At 45.0% G+C, this 24,074-nt stretch overlaps 1 protein-coding gene across 1 annotated transcript in view; it reads left to right on the top strand.

The window, feature by feature from the left end:
- PGAP1 (post-GPI attachment to proteins inositol deacylase 1) overlaps positions 1 to 24,074 on the top strand; it is a 1,319,879-nt gene that overhangs the window by 1,187,326 nt on the left and 108,479 nt on the right. The window contains exon 25 of the mRNA XM_069733825.1: positions 5,280 to 5,503. Within this exon, the coding sequence (XP_069589926.1) occupies positions 5,280 to 5,503 (224 nt within the window). The remainder of the gene's footprint in view (positions 1 to 5,279; positions 5,504 to 24,074) is intronic.

Here is a 24,074-nt window from a genome sequence, read left to right as displayed (position 1 = left end):
TGTTCCAGATCCTTCGTGATAATGCTTTATTTGTGAAGGGGTCTAAGTGCCTATTCGGAGTTCAGAAGGTCTCTTTTTTGGGTTTTATTTTTTCTCCCTTGTCTATAGAAATGGATCCTGTTAAGGTCCAAGCTATTCATGACTGGATCCAACCCACATCTGTGAAGGGTCTTCAAAAATTTTTGGGTTTTGCTAATTTCTATCGCCGTTTCATTGCCAACTTTTCCAGTGTGGTTAAGCCCCTTACTGATTTGACGAAGAAAGGCGCTGATGTGACGAATTGGTCCTCTGAGGCTGTTGAGGCCTTTCAGGAGCTTAAACGCCGATTTACTTCTGCCCCTGTGTTGCGTCAACCGGATGTTTCTCTTCCTTTTCAGGTTGAGGTCGACGCTTCTGAGATTGGGGCAGGGGCCGTTTTGTCTCAGAGGGAGTCTGATGGTTCTTTGATGAAACCGTGTGCTTTTTTTTCCAGAACGTTTTCGCCTGCGGAACGCAATTATGATGTCGGCAATCGGGAGTTGTTGGCTATGAAGTGGGCGTTTGAGGAGTGGCGACATTGGCTTGAGGGAGCTAAACACCGTGTTGTGGTCCTGACCGATCATAAGAATCTGTTTTACCTCGAGTCGGCCAAGCGGCTGAATCCTAGACAGGCTCGATGGTCCCTGTTTTTCTCCCGTTTTGATTTTGTGGTCTCGTATCTTCCGGGATCTAAGAATGTTAAGGCTGATGCCCTCTCTAGGAGTTTTTCGCCTGATTCTCCTGGAGTCCTTGAGCCGGTTGGCATTCTTAAGGAGGGGGTGATTCTTTCTGCTATCTCCCCTGATTTGCGGCGGGTGCTTCAGGAATTTCAGGCTGATAGGCCTGACCGCTGTCCAGTGGGGAAGCTGGGCATCCTGGGATTTTTGGTACCAGAGATTTGGTTGCTAGGTCCTTTTGGTGGCCTTCCTTGTCGCGCGATGTGCGTGCTTTTGTGCAGTCCTGTGGGACTTGCGCCCAGGCCAAGCCTTGCTGTTCCCGCGCTAGTGGGTTGCTTTTGCCTTTGCCGGTCCCTGAGAGGCCCTGGACGCATATTTCCATGGATTTTATTTCGGATCTTCCTGTTTCCCAGAAGATGTCTGTTATCTGGGTTGTTTGTGACCGGTTCTCTAAAATGGTCCATCTGGTACCTTTGCCTAAGTTACCTTCCTCCTCAGATCTGGTTCCATTATTTTTTCAGCATGTGGCTCGTTTGCACGGCATTCCGGAGAATATTGTGTCTGACAGAGGTTCTCAGTTTGTCTCTAGATTTTGGCGGGCCTTTTGTGCTAGGATGGGCATTGATTTGTCTTTTTCTTCGGCGTTTCATCCTCAGACTAATGGCCAAACTGAGCGAACTAATCAGACCTTGGAGACCTATTTGAGATGCTTTGTGTCTGCTGATCAGGATGATTGGGTGTCTTTCTTGCCGTTGGCCGAGTTTGCCCTTAATAATCGGGCTAGTTCGGCTACTTTGGTTTCACTTTTCTTTTGTAATTTTGGTTTTCATCCTCGTTTTTCTTCTGGGCAGGTTGAGCCTTCTGATTGTCCTGGTGTTGATTCTGTGGTGGACAGGCTGCAGCAGATTTGGACTCATGTGGTGGACAATTTGACGTTGTCTCAGGAAAGGGCTCAACGCTTTGCCAACCGCAGTCGGTGTGTTGGTCCCCGACTTCGTGTGGGGGATTTGGTTTGGTTGTCTTCTCGTCATGTTCCTATGAAGGTTTCTTCTCCTAAGTTTAAGCCTCGGTTTATTGGTCCTTATAAAATTTCTGAAATTATTAATCCGGTGTCTTTTCGTTTGGCTGTTCCTGCCTCTTTTGCCATTCATAATGTTTTCCATAGATCTTTGTTGCGGAGATATATGTTGCCCGTTGTTCCCTCGGTTGACCCTCCTGCCCCGGTGTTGGTTGTGGGAGAGTTGGAATATGAGGTTGAGAAGATTTTGGATTCTCGTTTTTTGAGGCGGAGGCTTCAGTATCTTGTCAAGTGGAAGGGTTATGGCCAGGAGGATAATTCTTGGGTTGTTGCCTCCGATGTCCATGCCACCGATTTGGTTCGTGCTTTTCACTTGGCTCGTCCTTATCGGCCTGGGGGCTCTGGTGAGGGTTCGGTGACCCCTCCTCAAGGGGGGGTTACTGTTGTGAATTCCGCTCTTGGGCTCCCTCTGGTGGTTGTAAGTGGCACTTTTGTGGGTTCTGCTCTTGGGCTCCCTCTTGTGGTTTCTAGTGGTATTTGCTGCTCCTTGAAGTTAGCTGTCATCAGCTGCCTCCACTTATCGTCTCTTCTGCTCGGCTATTTAAGTCTGGCTCTATCTTCAGCCAGTGGCACTTGTAAATGGTTCCTGGTTGGATTCACATCTCTTTGGAGTTCCCTGTTATCCTGACCAGTTCAGCAAAGCTAAGTTTTTGCTTTCTCTTTTCTGTCCATAGATTGTGGACTTATCCATTCTGTGCTTTCTATGTTTGTCCATCTTATCAGTGTGAATTAATTCTGTCTTGCTGGAAGCTCTGGGAGGCAGATTTGCCCTCCACACCTTTAGTCAGGAGTGGAGATTTTTTGTAAACTCTGCGTGGATTTTTGTAGTGTTTCATTCTGACCGCACAGTATTCTATCCTGTCCTATCTATTTAGTTAGACTGGCCTCCTGTGCTCATCCTGGTTTCATTCTGTGTATGTCTTTTCCCTCTCCACTCACAGTCAGTATTTGTGGGGGGCTAGGGACTGCGGTCAGTACAGTTACCACTTCCTTCAGAGCTCGTTCCATGTTGCTCCTAGACCACCGTATCATAACAATGTAAAACCAGAACATACAGAATAGCCACATAGAAAGATAAGGATAATCTATATTAAATAGTATTGTCCAATGGAGGGAATATATGACTGTAGGCCCTCAATAATGATCATATGCGAATTAGAATACTGGTTGTGCACATAAATGTATGAACCCTATTCTCAATGCAACAGACGTAGCAATGATCAAAATTATACATACATGTCAAAGGTCCCTTACCCCACCCAAAAAGTGGTACTTTATAGGAATCAGGCATTAGATTAGTTCATTAAGGCCCCTTGGGTCGAAAAATCGATTCACTCTCCTTTTGGAGTATTCTCTTATCATAATTACCTCCTTCTGCACTATATTTCATTACTTCTATTATACAGAAAGAGATGCTCTTAAAATTCCCCTGATGAGGGATATTTGTCACAATTGGGACACCTCACTGGCTAGACACATTAATTATACACATCAGGGGGATTTGAAGAGCATCTCCTTCTGTATAACAGAAGTAGTGAAATCTAATGTACGATGAGTTCATGTGGGTACCATCACACAGTGGCATTTTGATAGCTACGACGGCACGATTCGTGACGTTCCAGCAATATAGTTCCGATCTCGCAGTGTCTGACACGCTCCTGCGATCAGGGACCCCGCTGAGAATCGTACGTCGTAGCAGATCGTTTGAAACTTTCTTTCGTCGTCTAGTGTCCCGCTGTGGCGGCATGATCGCATGGTGTAACAAAGGTGTGCACGATATTGTATACGATGTGCGCATAGTAACCAACGGCTTCTACATCGCACATACGTCATGAAATTATCGCTCCAGCGTCGTACATTGCAAAGTGTGACAGCAGTCTACGACGCTGGAGCGATATTGTTACGATGCTGGAGCGTCACGGATCGTGCCGTCGTAGCGATCAAAATGCCACTGTGTGACAGTACCCTTAATCATGTTAAGAGAACACTCCAAAAGGAGAGTGAATGGAATTGGGGCGCCATTGTCGTGCATACTAGAGTGTCAACCTTCTCTGGTAGGTAGGACCTGAGACTAGGTCCCTGTTAAGGATGTGGTAGATTTCTTACTTTTTTGTTATTTTTTTTTGGTTTGTCTTTTTTTAGGATAATTGACCTTTTTTTTTAAAGTATTTTATAAACTATATCCCGAAAAATGAAAATGTTACAGGTCTGTGAAAATTGCGACAAAACCACGAATTTCCGATTTTTATCTCCACTTAAAGGCACTCTGTCACCTGAATTTGGCGGGACTGGTTTTGGGTCATATGGGCGGAGTTTTCGGGTGTTTGATTCACCCTTTCCTTACCCGCTGGCTGCATGCTGGCTGCAATATTGGATTGAAGTTCATTCTCTGTCCTCCATAGTACACTCCTGCACAAAGCAATCTTGCCTTGTGCAGGCGTGTACTATAGAGGACAGAAAATGAACTTCAATCCAATATTGCGGCCAGCATGCAGCCAGTGAGTAAGGAAAGGGTGAATCAAACACCCAAAAACTCCGCCCATATGACCCAAAACCAGTCCCGCCAAATTCAGGTGACAGAGTCCCTTTAAATTTAAAAAAACGATATGCTTGATATCTGTGTAATCGTACTGACATGGAAAAGCATACTGCCAGATCAGTTTTACCATATAATGAATATGGTAAACCAAAAAACCCAAAACATCTTCTATCTATCAACCAGGTAAAAACGGACAGCAAATTGGATCTGAGTGATTTCCAATTTTTTCACGGACATTTAGATTTGCATTGCCAATTTTCATTCAACGCTCAGATCAATATTGCATGTGTCTCCTCGATTTTGCATAGGCAGCACGGTGGCTCAGTGGGTAGTACTGTGGCATTGCAGTTCTGGGGTCCTGGGTTGAAATCCCACCAAAGATAGCATCTGCAAGGCGTTTGTATGTTACCCCCTTGTTTGCATGGGTTTCCTCCCACACTCCAAACATATACTGATAGGGAAATTAGATTGTGGGTGGCAATGGGGAAAGTGATGTTGTGATCTTCGTTAAAGTACTGTGAAATTAATGGCACTATATAATCAAGTAAAATAAATAATAAATAATGGGCCACTCTTAGGAAAAAATCGGACATATGAACAGGTCCACCGTATTATAGGTATGAGTACTAGTCATGGTAAAAATGGATATCACTTCTACGTAAAAAAAAAACTGACATGTGAACTACCTCTTAATTGAAGCCCGAGGAACACCTTAAGTACAGTTTGAAAGGTTCCTCTATTTTTGAACTGTGAAGGTCTCATGCATCACACACCATGGCATCTCCATAGTGTTTCCAATTTGGAGTCCTACAGCTCTCTTCTCCACAAATTGAGCGGTGACATGTCATAATAGATTCTTTATGAATAGATATTCATGAAAGGGACTGGTTTGTAAAATTAATTTAAATCATTTAACTTAGTAAAACAATAGACGCTTTTGTATAATATATTTATTTTTTTTCCATAGGCTGCAAGTCCTATATCTGCCAACAAACCTAGAGAGGCGAGTTCAGCAAAAAATGTAGAATGCATCCTTAGTCCTCAGAATGAAGAATCGGATCCTCTACTGTATACTTATGATTTACGCACAGCTTCTGATAACATCAAGATGCATATTTCCGTCATAAACTTACTGCTTTGGCTAACTCTATTGACATTACCTTGCTTTACTTACTGGCTCAAGAATATAAGGTATGTTTACTACTGATGTGATCAATCTTCTGTATGAATATTGTTTTCTGGTTACTAGTTTGACTTATTAAAAAGCTAAACAATTAAGAATATAAATATATCTTGCCTTTGATCCAAGAATAATCTGTTATATAAACCTCTTTACCCCCGGGCAATGTTACGTTTTTTTCTCTCCTTGTTCTAAGAATCATAACTTTTTTATTTTTCTGTGCACAGAACCATAAGAGCGCTTGTTTTTTGTCAGGCGTGTTTTATCTGATGCATTGTTAAAGCATGAAAAAGTCACTACTTTTGATGGGATTACCAAGTTCAGTATGCAGTAAAACTGACCAGACAATATAATTCTCTAGTTCAGTACAATTATGTGGTCACAACACATGCGGGGATTTCTTGTTTGTTAGGTAATCCCCACATGTGTTGAGGCTGTCAATCCGCTGCAAATCATGCAGCTGCAGGGACTCAAATATAATATATGAGCACTCCAATATGCAAGGATAACACCTGACCACGCTTGGATAAGACATTATCTGAGCATGTTCACTCATCACTACTGCTAACCTTGAATTCCTCTTCACAGCAAATTACCCTCAAATACAACATACTGCTCCAAATCTGGGGGAATCGCAGATTTCCTGGCTAGGCCGCATACATGCAGTCAAAATTACCGCATATACTCGAGTATAAGCCGACCCGAGTATAAGCCAACCCCCCCTAATTTTGCCAGAAAAAACTGGGAAAACTTAATGACTCGAGTATAAGCCTAGGGTGGAAAATGCAGCAGCTACCGGTAAATTTCAAAAGTAAAAATAGATACAAATAAAAGTAAAATTAATTGAGACATCAGTAGGTTAAGTGTTTTTGAATATCCATATTGAATCAGGAGCCCCATATAATGCTCCATAAAGTTTGATGGGCCCCATTAGATGCTCCACATTAAAATATGCCCCATATAATCCTGCATAAAGGGTAATACGGACCCCATAAGATGCTCCATAGAGATATTTGCCCTTTATAGTGCTGCACAAACGTTATGGCCCCTTAAGATGCTCCATACAGACACTTGCCCCATATAATGCTGCACAAGCGTTTCGGCCCCATAAGATGATCCATACAGTCACTTGCCCCTTATAGTGCTGCACAAACATTATGGCCCTATAAGATGCTCCATACAGTCATTTGCCCCATATAGTGCTGCACGAACGTTATGGCCCCATACAGTCACTTACTCTATCACGGCACGCTGAGTTAATGTGGTGGATGCAGGGTCCACAGGGGACATCCATAGTGGGACAGTTCTGCGTAGCCCACGGTCTAGGAAACAGTTTGCTGTAGGCGTTCGCCACCCCTCCTCCTCCTCCAAAAGTGAAAGCTTGTCCACAGAGCGCAGTCGCATGACCACTCCATCCGCAGCTGCCAGTATTGCACACGAGGTGTCCCATTATCGAACAGCTAGTGGCAAGCGTCAGCAGGCTGTATTGGCAATGAAGTGTTTGGGCAACAACAGACACACCGCGGAAGTTCTGTCCGAGTTCTTGCAGAAAGAAACTCAGTCATGGCTGGGCAGTATACATCTTGAGGCAGGCAAGGTAGTGAGTGATAACTGAAGGAATTTTATGGCTGCCATAGCCCTTTCACAACTGAAACACATTCTTTGCCTGGCTCACACCTTAAACCTGGTGGTGTAGTGCTTCCTGAAAAGTTATCCGCGGTTACCCGACCTGCTCCTGTAGGTGCGCAGACTTTGCTCGCATATCCACCGTTCGCCCGTACACTCCAGCCGTATGCAGAACCATCAGCGGTCTTTGAACCTTCCCCAGCATCGCCTAATCATCGACGTTGCAACAAGGTGGAACTCCACACTGCACATGCTTCAGAGACTGTGCGAACAGAGGCGTGTTGTTATGTATTTGTGGGAGGATACACATACACGGGCAGGCAGTTGGATGGCAGACATGGAGTTGTCAGGTGTGCAGTGGTCGAAGCTACAAGCCCTCTGTCAAGTCCTTCAGTGTTTTGAGGAATGCACACAGCTGGTTAGTGCAGACAATGCCATAATAAGCATGAGCATCCCCCTAATGCGTCTGCTGATGCAAAGTTTGTTGCACATAATGGAGCAGGCGTCTGCAGCCGAGGACGAGGGAAGCCTTGATGACAGTCAGCCATTGTCTGGTCAGGGCAGTCTACAGGACGAGGTGGCGGGCGAAGAGGAGGAGGATGATGGGGATGAGTATTTTTTGGATGAGGAAGCAATAGAAACTGGTGGCGTTGCAAGGCCGGGTTCAGGGTTTTTGAGGGAGACAAAGGACGTTGATTTGCCAGAAACTGCCCCTCAACCCAGCACAAGCGCAGATTTGACAACTGGAACATTGGCCCACATGGCGGATAAAGCCTTGCGTATCCTCAAAAGGGACCCACACATTATAAAAATGATGAGCGATGATGATTACTGGTTGGCCTGCCTCCTTGATCCTCGCTATAAAGGCAAATTGCAAAATATCATGCCACATGAGAACCTTGTACAAATATTGGCAACCAAACAAGCAAGTCTTGTAGACCGTTTGATTCAGGCATTCCCTGCACACAGCGTCGGTGATGGTTCTCACACGAGCTGTAGGGGGCAACAGGGCAGAGGTGTTAGAGGTGCACATATCCGAAGTGGCATTGGACAGAGGGGTTTTATGACCAGGTTGTGGAGTGATTTCGCAATGACTGCAGACAGGACAGGTACTGCAGCATCAATTGAAAGTGACAGGAGACAACATTTGTCCAGTATGGTTACTATTTTTCATCCCTTATCAATATTCTCCCTCAAGCGTCATTCCCATTTGATTACTGGGCATCCTAAATAGACACCTGGCCTGAATTGGCAGAATATGCATTGCAGGAGCTTGCTTGCCCATCAGCTAGTGTGCTATCAGAAAGAGTATTCAGTGCTGCTGGTTCATTATTGACCGAAAAAAGGGCTCGTCTGGCTACCCAAAATGCTGATCTAACCTTCATTAAAATGAACCACTCATGGATTTCTAATTATTTTGCCCCACCTTTCCTGGCTGACACCTAGCTTTCCTATAAAAAGGTCTTGCTTGTGGACTGGTCTTACTGACTGTTCCAATCTCTTCATTTGCAGCTGCTGTTTGTCCAGCATACGACATGTTTACACCTCCCTAAATGGGCTAACTCCCCCCACGGGGCCGTGGTCTCGCCACTTGGTGCAAGCACCCGTGAGAGTGCCGTTTGTCTAAAGAGGTGGGTGTGCCCACTTTTGGTCGACGGCACTGCCACTGGGTCCCTCATAGTACAATAAAGTGTCTCTGGCGGCGGTGGCGTGCACCCAACATCAGACACACCGTTGTAACATGAGGGGCCCTGGGCCTGTACTGCCAGCCACAAGAGTGTCCCCCCGAGCTCAAACAGTGCTCTACCACTTGCAAAATTATCTCTCACAGCTCCACCAATGTTTAGTCTATGCGCTGAAATCTTTCAATGCCTGGCACTGACAATACCAATTTGTTGACATGTATGATGCTAGTTAAAATAGTCAGGGGGCCGTGTCCTATAGTTACACCAGTAAATACTTTGTGCCAAATTACTATGTCTGAAAGTCACCAGAGGAGCCCACCCCTGTACCTAAGTATGCCACCCTTTTTTTTTGTTTGTTTTGTTGTTTTGCGAGACATTAACATCTATTTATTTTTTGGGAGTACTAACTGTGTCAGACACTCCTTCCAATTGTCCTCCGCTGACCACACCAATGCTGCCTGTGTACCCCTGCCACATAAGCGAATCTGCATTGAGCCTAATTTATTTATTTTAGGCCTACTAAGTCTGTCTGCGGTCCCTCCTTCCAATTGTCCTCCGCTGACCACACCAATGCTGCCTGTGTACCCCTACCACATAAGCGAAGCTGCATTGAGCCTAATTTATTTATTTTAGGCCTACTAAGTCTGTCTGCGGTCCTTCCTTCAAATTGTCCTCCGCTGACCACACCAATGCTGCCTGTGTGCCCCTACCACATAAGCGAAGCTGCATTGAGCCTAATTTATTTTTTTTAGGCCAACTAAGTCTGTCTGCGGTCCCTGCTTCCAATTGTTCTCCGCTGACCACACCAATGCTGCCTGTGTACCCCTACCACATAAGCGAAGCTGCATTGAGCCTAATTTATTTTAGGCCTACTAAGTCTGTCTGCGGTTCCTCCTTCCAATTGTCCTCCGCTGACCACACCAATGCTGCCTGTGTACCCCTACCACATAAGCGAAGCTGCATTGAGCCTAATTTATTTATTTTAGGCCTACTAAGTCTGTCTGCGGTCCCTCCTTCCAAATGTCCTCCGCTGACCACACCAATGCTGCCTGTGTACCCCTACCACATAAGCGAAGCTGCATTGAGCCTAATTTATTTATTTTAGGCCTACTAAGTCTGTCTGCGGTCCCTCCTACCAATTGTCCTCCGGTGACCACACCAATGCTGCCTGTGTACTCATGTAACCTTTTTTAAACCTTCAGCGAGCCAACTTTGTGGTGTAAGGCCTACTAGCAGTGTCTGGCTGCGCCACTCAATACAGCTGTCCTCCTCTTTTAAAAAAAATGAGCTGCAATTGTCTGGTTTTCAGCCTGTCGGAATTTTAAAACTGCATTGGGGCCACAAGTTTTGTTGGGGTCTACAAACTGTGTCTGAAGCTCCAAGGTGTTCTCCAGGGTGCCTCTCCATAGCCTCTATCTTCATGCTCTTGTTACGTAGTTGTTGAAACAACACTGCATTAGGCCTACAAGTTGGGTCTGGGTTGTAGAGACGGTGTCTGCCGCTCCAAGGTGTTCTCCATGATGCCTCTCCATAGCTTCTATCTTCATGCTCTTGTTACATAGTTGTTGAAACAACACTGCATTAGGCCTACAAGTTGGGTCTGGGTTGTAGAGATGGTGTCTGCCGCTCCAAGGTGTTCTCCAGGTTGCCTCTCCCTTGCTTCTATCTTCATGCTCTTGTTAAGTAGTTGAAACCACATTGCATTAGGCCTACAAGTTGGGTCTGGGTTCTACAAACGGTGTTTTCCGCTCCAAGGTGTTCTCCAGGTTGCCTCTCCATAGCTTCTATCTTCAGGCTCTCGTTAAATTGTTTTTAATATAACACTGCATTTGGCCTACTTGTTTTGTTGGCCCTACTAACGGTATCTGCCGCTCCTTGCTATTCTCCTCCACTGAACAAACCAGTGCCGCCTGTTTACTTCTGTTACCAATTTTGAACTGCATTTAGCCTACTTACTGATTTGGGCCTACTCACTGTGTCAGCCTCTCATTACAGTTGTACTCCACTGAACAAAACAATGCCCCCTGGTTAGTCCTGTTACCAATTTTGAACTGCATTTAGCCCACTTTATTATTTGGGCCTATATCTGTGTTTCCTCCTCATCCTGCCAATTGCCCAGCCAGTGATAGATGAGTCTGCTGGTACATTGACCCAGAATGCTACATTCCCCGTGCACGCTAAACAGCCAGAATGTGACCCTGCTGAAAGTCAGGTTCCCCTTCCCGCATACTATACCATCTTACACAGAGACAAAGAGTAAGGTGCAGATGAAAGTGCAGGTTCCTTCATCAGATGGGGGGGCAAACTCGTTGGCGATGTCACTGGCACAGGGCCCCTCATAGTACGCAAAAGTGTCGCTGCCAGTGGGAGGCACCCCCGCCGTGCAAACACACCGTCGTACTTTGAGGGGCCCTGTGCCAGTGCCAATGCGAACGAGTGGGCCCCCTGCTTGCTCAGGATCACAGCACTTGCAAAGTTGAAATACTTACCTCTCCCTGCTCCCCTGCCCACTAAAAACTTGAACCAGCCCTACCTCCCACAACTATAGCCAAATGACCCCCAATTTCCAATGCCTAACTATTATTATAAGGTAAATTAAGATTGGCAAGCTTCAGTAACAAGAATGGATGTTTTTGCCATTAACCCCTTTACCCCCAAGGGTGGTTTGCACGTTAATGACCGGGCCAATTTTTACAATTCTGACCACTGTCCCTTTATGAGGTTATAACTCTGGAACGCTTCAACGGATCCCAGTGATTCTGACATTGTTTTCTCGTGACATATTGTACTTCATGACAATGGTAAAAATTCTTTGATAGTACCTGCGTTTATTTGTGAAAAAAACGGAAATTTGGCGAAAATTATGAAAATTTCGCAATTTTCGAACTTTGAATTTTTATGCAATTAAATCACAGAGATATGTCACACAAAATACTTAATAAGTAACATTTCCCACATGTCTACTTTACATCAGCACAATTTTGGAACCAAAATTTTTTTTTGTTAGGGAGTTATAAGGGTTAAAAGTTGACCAGCAATTTCTCATTTCTACAACACCATTTTTTTTAGGGACCACATCTCATTTGAAGTCATTTTGAGGGGTCTATATGATAGAAAATACCCAAGTGTGACACCATTCTAAAAACTACACCCCTCAAGGTGCTCAAAACCATATTCAAGAAGTTTATTATTGCTTCACAGGAATTTTTTGAATGTTTAAATAAAAATGAACATTTAACTTTTTTTCACAAAAAATTTAATTCAGCTCCAATTTGTTTTATTTTTGTTTAAATCATGTTTATTGAGTGAAGCAAGAAGAATAAAAGTAAACGATGCATTCTAGTATATCAGTAAAATACCAGGTAAAATTATACGTTAGACAAGAAATGCATTACAGCAACATCATATATCTTGCACTTAACATTCTAAAAAGTAATACTACTGATTGATATTATAATATGTTGACAATGAAGAACAATTGAAGTGAATAATAACCTATATTATTTTCATTATGACTATTCAGTAATCACAATGCGTATTCAAACTAAGAAGGGGTGGAAAACAAACAAAGAGATTAGAGTAGAGAAGAGATAGAGGGGTAGAAGAAGAGGAGAGAATTGGGTAGGGTAACGGGGCAGGGTGGGGAAAGGCGCGGCCATCATCCCGTCCCAGCTGTCAGGACGTAAACTGATGAATGATCTAATGATAAGCGAGAGCGAGTCATGTATTACATCGGGCTTCAGAAATCCAGAGATCCAGGTCAGGGGTTTCCCTGAAAGCTATCCAGGGGGCCCATGTGATATATGTTTTATTTACATTACCTAGAGATTGATTTATTAACTGCTCCATCCTATAGATGTCATTGAGTTCCGCCACAAACTCCGCACGTGAGGGAAATTTTTCCTGTTTCCAAAAGCGTGGAATCAAGTTCCTAACCGCGGTGAGGAAGTGTCTGAGGATGCTCTTTTTATATCGGGAAATCGACAAATCACATAGGGATAGTAATGCTATGCATGGAGAAGGTTGAATCTGAATGATAGACATCTTGTTATAAAGCTCAAAGACAGCCAACCATAAGGCTTTTATGGGAGGGCAATCCCACCAAATGTGCATATAAGAGCCAGTCTCCTTTAAGCATCTCCAACAAGTGTCAGGAGTAGTGGGGAACACGGCATGTAACATAGAGGGACATCTATACCATCTTGCCAAGATCTTGTAGCTCCTCTCCTGTGACACCGCGTATAATGACGATCTAAGCGTGAAGAGAAGAATTTTTTCTCTATCCTCAGGCAGTAAGGGCTTTCCCAGATCACCTTCCCATTTCGAGAAGAATGCTGGTGATCCCTGCAGTGGAGCCCTTCCCTCTTGGAAGATTTTATATAGCAGCGAGACAGTATGATCTGGAGGGCTTGTTGAAGTGCAAAACGTCTCAAAGGGGGTTAGCGGTCTGCCAATATTGGTTTGTTTAGAGATTGCATAAATGAAACTTTTGAGTTGTTCATAAAAAAACCAATCAGCAAAGGGTGCTTCCTCCTCTGGAAATAGTTCCTGGAGGGATTTCATCCTGTTCTCTTTTAGATAGTCATGGAGAATGGGTTTGGAATCTTTTCTCTTGTTTAAATACATCTCTCTTTTTAGCCCCGCAGGGAAGGCAGGGTTGTCGTAGATTGGGATCAAAGGTCCTGGGAGAGTTGTGATCTTGAGGTCTGAGTTTCTATTTTTAATGAGAAGCGATATGTTTCGTGTAAGGAAGGGCAGACAGGCGCCCGCTCCCGGTCCACCCCCGGACCAGAGAATAATCTGAGAGTCACAGCCATTCAGATCATTCTCTATCTTTACCCATTTTTTACTATTTATGTTGTGGTAGAGGTCTAGTATACATGTTCCTAATGAAGCGTAACTATAGATCGCAAGATCTGGGAGGCCTAGACCGCCTGTCAGTTTTGATCTGCTTAATAACGTGTAGGAAATGCGTGCCCGATTATGAGACCATATGAACCGGGTGATTATTTGTTTAAGGCGAGAAAAGAAGGAAGCTGGCAAGTATAGAGGTATTGTTTGGAAAAGGTATAAAAGGCGCGGTAAGAGGTCCATTTTTACTGCGTTGATCCTGCCTAGCCAAGACAACTGGAGCCTATGCCATTTTTCTAAATCTAGATTAACCTTTTGTAGGGCCGTTGTAAAATTGGTCTCAAACAATTTGGATATCTGGCTGGTTATTTTAACGCCTAAGTAAGTGATGGAGTCAAAGCGCCATTTAAATGGAAAAGTGGTCTTTAGTTGTTCGACCAAGGGAAGTTGTAATGAGATGTTTAAGATTTCGGATTTGTGGGAGTTCATTTTAAAATTACTTAGGAGGCCGAATTTGTGCAGTTCCGAGATAATGTTTGGTAAGCTCGTGGATGGGGACGTGATGTATAGCAGAATATCGTCTGCAAAGAGTGCTATCTTATGTTCTTCGGAACGCAATTTTATCCCTTTGATTGAGGGGTTATTTCTCAATGCCACAGCCAAATGCTCCATTGTTAGTATATATAAGAGGGGAGAGAGTGGGCACCCCTGCCTTGTACCATTCCTGACCGGAAACACGTCTGAAAGTTTGCCGTTGACCTTGACCTGGGCACTAGGAGAGGTATATAGAGCAGAAATTCTGTGCATCATATTTTCTTTTAAGCCAATTTCTTCCAGGGTTTGAAAGATAAATTCCCAGTGAACCCGGTCAAAAGCTTTTTCAGCGTCAATCGACATGATACACAGGGGGTCCCCCTCCCTGCCCGCTCTTTCAAGTAGAGAAATAGTTCTGATTGTGTTGTCTCTCGCCTCTCGCCCTGGAACGAAGCCTACCTGGTCCTGGTTTATTAGTTTAGGTAAGAGGGGGCATAATCTATTTGCTAACATTTTAGCGTATATTTTAATATCAACGTTTATCAAAGAAATCGGCCGATAATTATTACATGTAGAAAGATCTTTACCAGGTTTGGGAAGCACTGTAATGTGGGCGGCGAGTGATTGAGCAGGGAAAGAACCTCCCGAAGAGACAAAATTGCAGGCCTCCAGAAACAGTGGGCACAGTGGTGTAGTAAATGATTTATAGAAGCCTGCTGAGAACCCATCCGGGCCCGGGCTTTTTCCTTGTTTTAGGGCACTAATGGTTTCGGAAACCTCTTCTGTAGAGAATTCCCTTTCGAGGTCGGCTAGGTCGCCTTCAGGCAATATGGGCAATTTGTGTTCCTGCAAGTATGATTTAATTTTATTATGAAGAAATTGTGGAGGTGCATCTTTATAATGTCCTGTTATATTGTACAGAGATTCGTAATATCTGCTAAAGTTGGAAAGGATATCTTTAGTGTTGAACACTTTATTCCCTTCTTTGTTTTTGATAAAGGGAATGTAGGTATTAGGGCAGTGTTTGTTAAGGGCTCTGGCTAAAAGCTTACCACTTTTATTGCCGAGTTGGTAAAAGCGGCTTCTGAGTCTCTCCCTGAGACACTTGGACTTTTGATCTATGATAGTCAATAATTTCTGCCTAACTGAAGTAAGCCGAGTAAATGTACTGGCGTCGAGATCTCGTTTATGCTGATTTTCTAATTGGTGGATTTGATCTGTTAGGGTAATTATTTCCGCCGCTCTCTCTTTTTTCAACCGGGCGCCGTGGGAAATGAGAACGCCCCTCACTACACATTTCAAAGCTTCCCATCTCATAGTGGGAGACGTGGTGTCCCCACCATGGTCGGCCACGAAATTCGCGATTGTCTGTTCAATCTCGGATTTACATAGTGGATCTAAGAGCAGATTTTCATTCAAACGCCAGGAGAATCCCGATCCCAAGGCGGAATGAAGTGAAAGAGATAAGTAAATAGGTGCATGATCCGACCACAGTATCGACCCCACGTCCGCCTCTATCTGTAAGTCCAGTAACCTATGTGAAATAAAGAAGTAATCTATTCTGCTATATGTGTTATGGATTTTCGAGAAGAAGCTATAATCCCTGACTGTAGGATTTAGAACTCTCCAGACATCTACTAGTCTCAGGCTGCGTAATTGGGATCTAATTTTGTTGATAGAAGATGAAGAATAGGAGGACCTACCTGAAGAGACGTCCACCGCAGGGTCCATTGGAATGTTAAAGTCGCCTCCAAGTATCACAGGAGAGGAGCCAGCAAACTCCCCAAGACGCCTCTTGCATTCAGCTCCAAAAGTTTGTTGCCCTTGGTTTGGAAAATAAACATTGGCTATTACAAGTTTATACGTTGCCCATGAGATGAGTAGGAAGATATATCTGCCATTTTTGTCAATTAAAGAATCTAGAATTTCAGGCATGAAGGATTTGTGGAAAGCTATTGAAACACCTTTTGATTTGGAATACGGGTTAGAACTGTGATACCATTTGGGATAATTTTTCGTGACACAATGCGGCATCACTCCAGTTTTGAAGTGAGTCTCCTGGAGCAATAGCACAGAGACCCGTTGTTTATGACTATCGAACAGGATCCGCCTCCTTTTCTCTGGAATATTTAGCCCCTTTACGTTAAAGGAGCAGAGTTTTATTTTATCCATAATCTAAAATTTTGACAGTTTCTCGCGACATCGTGCGCCCCACCCGCCGGGACACGGGATAGCCAGGAGTGGTAGGGGAAAAACAATGGGAAAGAGGGAAGAAAGACAGGATAGGAAAAAGGTAGAAATATGTGAAGAACATAGGAAAAGGTGCGTTGAGATTGACGCACCGAGTCTGGTTTCGCATCAGTATGGCGGAGGCGACCAGAAGGGAAGAGATAGTTCCCCTCCCACCCCCGAACCGTGCACCTCAAATGGAAAAAGGAAGCCGAGGAGAACACCGACCCCCCACCTCCCCATGAACTTGATAGGTCCTACGATCAAGAATCTACATGCATATGATATTCAAGCAAAACAGAATAATAGTGATATTAATAGCATATCTAATAAGGTCAAGATGTCTCGCTTATTGACAGAGAGTAGTAAAACATTAATAACATTCGGGACACCATAGATTTAAAAGTTCAGAACTTGAGCCAGACCCCATGGCAGGCCGCCAGTATGTCCTCCTATCCGGCCAGGGGGATCGGCCTATTAACAATATACTAACATAGAACCTATCTAACTGCAGCAGAACATCTGGACATAACACAATAATTGCCAGGAACTTATTGAAACAAGTAAAAAGAAAAATGTAGAAAACAAAAAGAAGAGAGAAGGACTTCATGTAGGATCAGAGGGGACCTCATTAGGGAGCCTTTTCTTGGACTGAGGAACCTTGAGCCACCTTGGGGGAGCATCCGGAAGTGTTGGGGTTGAGGGCCATTCTGGGAGATCTATTAACGGCAGTTCAAATGTTCCTAGGAAGTTGGCCAGGTCTCCAATTCGGCGGAAGTATGCGCTTTTCCCGCTTTTGAATGCTGTTAGTTGAAATGGGAACCCCCATCTATAAGGGATATCTCTTTCCTTAAGAACTGCTAACAGGGGTTTTAGGGCTTTGCGCAAAAACAAGGTACGCCTGGATAAGTCTGATAGAAGTAGAATTGGTTGGCCTTCATATTGGAGAGGTCCCTTTTTCCTAGAGGCCATCATGATGGATTCCTTGGTTCTGAAATAATGCACCCTACAAATGACGTCTCTAGGGCGTAAATCAGAGGTGGGTTTGGGACCAAGAGATCTATGGATCCTATCAAATTCAATGGTACTGTCTTCACAATCACCCAGGATGTCTAGAAATATTTTTTGGACTGTGCGATCTAAGTCCTGAGGACTAACGGACTCTGGGAGGCCCCGTATACGAATATTGTTACGCCTGTTGCGATTTTCCAGATCCTCAAGGCCAGAAGACATTTCCTCCATTCTTATAGTATGGTCCATTAAAATTTCTCTATGTGCCTGAAGTTCCTGTGAGATGTCCTCCTGCGTCTTTTCTACATCCTCTATCCGTGATGTAAACTCCTTCTGTAGATTATGTATCTCCTTTTTGTACGAGTTCTCAAGCCTGCATGCAAAGCCTTCCAGGTCCATTTTTGTTGGTAGAGCTTTAATATATTTGCTTAGATCAGCTATATTCATGTCTTCAGGCAAGTCTTTGCCTCCCTTATTGATATCTGTTGATTTTTTGGGAGAAACATGTGGAGCCTGAGACTCTCCCGAAGAAGAGTTGCTTTTATGTGAGGCTTGCGACATTGTTGATCTCGTGTTCCTTGTTTGGGTCGGCTGATTTAGAAACCGTTTCATATCCTCCGGAAGAGGTTCCTTGTGTAGGCTTATGGGGTTTTCAGAGATCTTTTTGTTTCTGCCCATAGATGTCTGCTGCTATCAATTATATCCCAGATAAGTGTTTAGGGGAGCATGGGGGTGCAGCCATCACCACATTAGCCGTGGCCCCCCATCAGCAAGCCCCCTCCGAGATGCGTGCGTAAGTCTATAGTGCAACTGTTTTTAGCTCTGGGCAGCCAAAGGGTTACTGTGTTATTCCATTACTCCATTATGGGTCTCAGGGGGGAAGCAGGTGCCACAGGGGGCTATGTAAATGTGTGTCTTTTTACAGGGTGTTAGCGTTGCTTTAAGCCTCCTCCAGCGAGACCCAGAAGCTGGTGAGTATGGGACAGCAGCAGGGACGCAGCGCCGCGCCACAAAGGAGAGGTGGGCACAGATTGCCAGCGGCGCACACACACAGGCACTCCAGCCCCTTGCAGGGGCAACAAGATGGCGCCGGGAGTGGCGGGAAATCCCCAGGATCTCTACCGCCGGCAGAGTCTCACCCCCACAGACACCGATCCACCGGAGCGGCCGAGGGACAGAGCGCTGCAGCTGGCAACCTACTCAGCACCCCCTCCAGTGAGCGCAACTTCTCTTCCGACCGGCCGCACCAGCAGGGGGCAGCGGCCGGAGCTCAGTGGTGTGCAGGTCCGCGCCACTCAAAGGAATCCGGAGCGCACCGGAGCGCGGAGGCGCCGGCCAGCGGCTGTCAGCCCAGCAGGGAGCAAAGAGTCAGGGAGAAGGTATAGTGGCCGGGGAAGGGGGGTGGAGTGTACCTTCCCGGCGTCCCAGCAGCTCGCGTGTTCCCAGCCTGTGTGGTTTCTAAGATGGCGGCGTCTGTGCCGCTTCCCCGTCCCTCCGGGGGGAAAAGCTGGACTTGTGCTGGGGCAGAGAGTTCTCCCTGCCCTCCAGATGGTCTCAGGGCGATCGCAGCCCTCCTTTGCCGGTCAGAGGAGACTTTGAGCTCGATGGGGTCAAAAAAATCTCTCTGGAAAGCAGTCTCAGAGCAGGAGCTCTTGCGATGTGCGACTGCTCTCTTGCACCTTCAGGCCACGCCCCCCCCAATTTGTTTTATTTTACCAAGGGTAACAGGAGAAAATGGACCCCAAACATTGTTGTACAATTTGTCCTGAGTACGCCAATACCCCACATGTGGGGGTAAACCTCTGTTTGGGCACATGGCAGAGCTCGGAAGCGACGGAGCGCCGTTTGACTTTTCAATGCAAAATTGACAGGAATTGAGATGGGACGCCATGTTGCGTTTGAAGAGCCACTGATGTGCCTAAACATTGAAACCCCCCACAAGTGACACCATTTTGGAAAGTAGATCCCCTAAGGAACTTATCTAGAGGTGTGGTGAGCACTTTGACCCACCAAGTGCTTCACAGAAGTTTATAATGCAGAGCCGTAAAAATAAAACAAAATTTTTTTCCCACAAAAATTATTTTTTTAGCCCCAGTTTTGTATTTTCCCGAGGGTAACAGGAGAAATTGTACCCCAAAATTTGTTGCCCAATTTGTCCTGAGTGCACTGATACCCCATATGTGGGGGGAACCACTGTTTGGGCGCATGGGAGGGCTCGGAAGGGAAGGAGCTCCATTTGGAATGAGGACTTAGATGGAATGGTCTGCAGGTGTCACATTGCATTTGCAGAGCCCCTAATGTACCTAAACAGTAGAAACCTCCCACAAGTGACACCATTTTGGAAACTAGACCCCCTAAGGAACTCATCTAGATGTGTTGTGATAGCTTTGAACCCCCAAGTGTTTCATTACAGTTTGTAACGCAGAGCCGTGAAAATTTTAAAAAAAAATCTTTCCCCCCAAAATTATTTTTTAGCCCCCAGTTTTGTATTTTCCCGAGGGTAAGAGGAGAAATTCGACCCCAAAAGTTGTTGTCCAATTTGTCCTGAGTACGCTGATACCCCGTATGTTGGGGGGAACCACCGTTTGAGCGCATGGCAGAGCTTGGAAGGGAAGGAGCGCCATTTGGAATGCAGACTTAGATGGAATGGTCTGCAGGCGTCACATTGCATTTGCAGAGCCCCTAATGTACCTAAACAGTAGAAACCCCCCACAAGTGACCCCATATTGGAAACTAGACCCCCCAGGGAGCTAATCTAGATGTGTTGTGAGAACTTTGAACCCCCAAGTGTTTCACTACAGTTTATAACGCAGAGCCGTGAAAATAAAAAAAATTTTTTTTTCCCACAAAAATTATTTTTTAGCCCCCAGTTTTGTATTCTCCCAAGGGTAACAGGAGAAATTGGACCCCAAAAGTTGTTGTCCTATTTGTCCTGAGTACGCTGATACCCCATATGTTGGGGTAAACCCCTGTTTGGGCACACGGGAGAGCTCGGAAGGGAAGAAGTACTGTTTTACTTTTTCAACGCAGAATTGGCTGGAATTGAGATCGGACACCATGTCGCGTTTGGAGACCCCCTGATGGGCCTAAACAGTGGAAACCCCCCAATTATAACTGAAACCCTAATCCAAACACACCCCTAACCCTAATCCCAACAGTAACCCTAACCACACCTCTAACCCTAACTGTAACTTTAGCCCCAACCCGAACCCTAACTTTAGCCCCAACCCAAACTGTAGCCCTAACCCTAGCCCTAACCCTAACCCTAGCCCTAGCCCTAACCCTAGCCCTAACCCTAGCCCTAACCCTAGCCCTAGCCCTAACCCTAACCCTAATGGGAAAATGGAAATAAATACATTTTTTTAATTTTTCCCTAACTAAGGGGGTGATGAAGGGGGGTTTGATTTACTTTTATAGCGGGTTATTTAGCGGATTTTTATGATTGGCAGCCGTCACACACTGAAAGACGCTTTTTATTGCAAAAAATATTTTTTGCGTTACCACATTTTGAGAGCTATAATTTTTCCTTATTTTGGTTCACAGAGTCATGTGAGGTCTTGTTTTTTGCGGAACGAGTTGACGTTTTTATTGGTAACATTTATTGGTAACATTTTCGGGCACGTGACATTTTTTGATCGCTTTTTATTCCGATTTTTGTGAGGCAGAATGACCAAAAACCAGCTATTCATGAATTTCTTTTGGGGGAGGCGTTTATACCGTTCCACGTTTGGTAAAATTGATAAAGCAGTTTTGTTCTTCGGGTCAGTACGATTACAGCGACACCTCATTTATATCATTTTTTTTATATTTTGGCGCTTTTATACGATAAAAACTATTTTATAGAAAAAATAATTATTTTTGCATCGCTTTATTCTCAGGACTATAACTTTTTTATTTTTTTGCTGATGATGCTGTATGGCGGCTCGTTTTTTGCGGGACAAGATGCCGTTTTCAGCGTTACCATGGTTATTTATATCTGTCTTTTTGATCGCGTGTTATTCCACTTTTTGTTCGGCGGTATGATAATAAAGCGTTGTTTTTTGCCTCGTTTTTTTTTTTCTTTCTTACGGTGTTTACTGAAGGGGTTAACTAGAGGGCCAGTTTTATAGGTCGGGTCGTTACGGACGCGGCGATACTAAATATGTGTACTTTTATTGTTTTTTTTTTAATTTAGATAAAGAAATGTATTTATGGGAATAATATATATATATTTTTTCATTATTTTGGAATATTTTTTTTTATTTTTTTTTACACATTTGAAAAAATTTTTTTTTACTTTTTTACTTTGTCCCAGGGGGGACATCACAGATCGGTGATCTGACGGTTTGCACAGCACTCTGTCAGATCACCGATCTGATAGGAGTGCAGGCTGCTTCACAGTGCCTGCTCTGAGCAGGCTCTGTGAACCCACCTCCCTCCCTGCAGGACCCGGATCCGTGGCCATCTTGGATCCGGGCCTGGAACAAGCAGGGAGGGAGGTAAGACCCTCGCAGCAACGCGATCACATCGCGTTGCTGCAGGGGGCCCCGGGAAGCCCGCAGGGAGCCCCCTCCCTGTGCGATGCTTCCCTGCACCGCCGGCACATCGCGATCATCTTTGATCGCGGTGTGCCAGGGGTTAATGTGCCGGGGGCGGTCCGTGACTGCTCCTGGTACATAGTGCCAGATGTCAGCTGCGATAGGCAGCTGACACCCGGCCGCGATCGGCGGCGCTCCCCCCGTGTGCGCCGCCGATCGCGCTGGACGTACTATCCCGTCCATGGTCATGGGGGCCCACCCCACCTCGACGGGATAGTACGTCCGATGTCAGAAAGGGGTTAAAATGGGCACTGTAGGTGTTTTCCTGGCCCCCACTCACTGCCGACTATGCTTCCCCATTGACTTGCATTGGGTTTCGTGTTTCGGTCGATTCCCGACTTTTCGAGAAAATCGGCCGATTTCACTCGACTCGACTTTTGAGATAGTCGGGTTTCGCAAAACCCGACTCGACCCCAAAAAAGGAAAAGTTGCTCAACCCTAATGGCTACATCAAGCAATAAACAAAACAATAAAATCTGCATCCAGATCTGCCAGTAATCCAACCCACTAAGCCCTTAAACCAGTTTGTTGGATTCAAAAAGGTGAATGTATTTCCCACTAGGAGTCTCTTAGGTTGTCTATTTAACTGGAACCAGGGATTAGTTACTAGTGATGAGTGAGTGTACTCCTTGCTCGGCTTTTCCTGAGCACTCTCGGGTTTTCCTGAGCACGCTCGGGTGGTCTCCGAGTGTTTGACTGTTCGGAGATTTAGTTTTCCTTACTGCAGCAGAATGATTTGCGGCTACTAGAGAGCTTGATTACATGTGGGGATTCCCTAGCAACCAGGCAACCCCCACATGTACTCAGGCTGGCTAGTAGCTGTAAATTATGCAGCTGTGTCAACAAAAACTAAATCTCTGAGCAGTTACAAATATTTGGAGACCACCCAAGCATGCTCTGGAAAACCCGAGCAACGAGTATCATCACTATTAGTTACCCATCTGACTAAAGTCAATGTGGCAGAAACATCATGGGGCACATCTTTTACCCAAAACTTAGATTGAGTACATGTTTCATTGTGTATGCAGTGTGGTGTTAACACCTCCTGTTCGTCCTAAAGAATGGCTAAGTATGGCATAGCCCTTGCAGATACTGGGCTGTGTATGCAGATCCAATAGTCCTTTTGGCTTTTCTCCTTTCATGTTCTTTATAAGAAAAGCATGATGTAAAATAAGGATGTTGTCCCAGACCATATTTAAAAGTTTATCCAGTGTCTCTGTAGGGTGCAATAATGCTGCTACACCCAGCAAGGTGATTAGAAGAACAGTCTTTCTGCCGGTGAAGTGACCTTTTTGCAATAACTGGCGTGGATCGAGGTGGGCTTTCCCTCAAGTTTCACTGTGGTGGATGTGGTCAGATAGACTTGGAATGGGCCATTAAACTGGATCTAGTCTTCTTCCCTCGTGTCTGCGTGTGACCATCCAATCATCTGTACTCAACTGAGACACATCTGCACTTGCATTAGGATCTCATATGAGGATACTCTTTCATATCCACTGTAGAATCGCTCATCCTGGTGGTATCTGGAGCCATCTACAAAAAAATCAAAATCTGCATTATGAACTGGTTTTTCATGAACATGTGCAAAACCCACTGTCTCCTGACTCATCAGTGCTATGCAGTCGCGTTCGTACGTCATGTGTAAGTACTCTTTCTCCCTTGCTAATACTGTCACCAATTCCCCTTTTCTGAATCCACAGGCAAGCGTGACTGGATTCAGAAGATTACATCTTTTTAGGGTGACATACTAAGTAATCATAAGAGCTCAAGTCTGAGCGGCCTGGCCATAGAAAGGTGTTTTGGTTGGCTTGTACATGTATGGCATGGTTGGCTTGTACATGTATGGCATGGATGTCATGTGGGGAGTAAATTGTCAAAGGAAAAGTCAGCGTGATGTCACATGCCTTTACTAGCAGTACTGCAGCAATCCCTACAGCACGGACACAATTAGGAGACCCTCTGATCACTGGGTCTATTTGTGCTGAGTACTAAGCTATTGGTCTTTGGTTGTCGCCATGTTGCTTTGTCAGCACTGCTGTAGCATTACTTCGTTGTTCTGTGCAGAACCA

Source organism: Ranitomeya imitator, chromosome 7 (assembly GCF_032444005.1).
Source record: "Ranitomeya imitator isolate aRanImi1 chromosome 7, aRanImi1.pri, whole genome shotgun sequence".
Lineage (NCBI taxonomy): Eukaryota > Metazoa > Chordata > Amphibia > Anura > Dendrobatidae > Ranitomeya > Ranitomeya imitator.
This window is presented reverse-complemented; position numbering and strand designations above follow the sequence as displayed.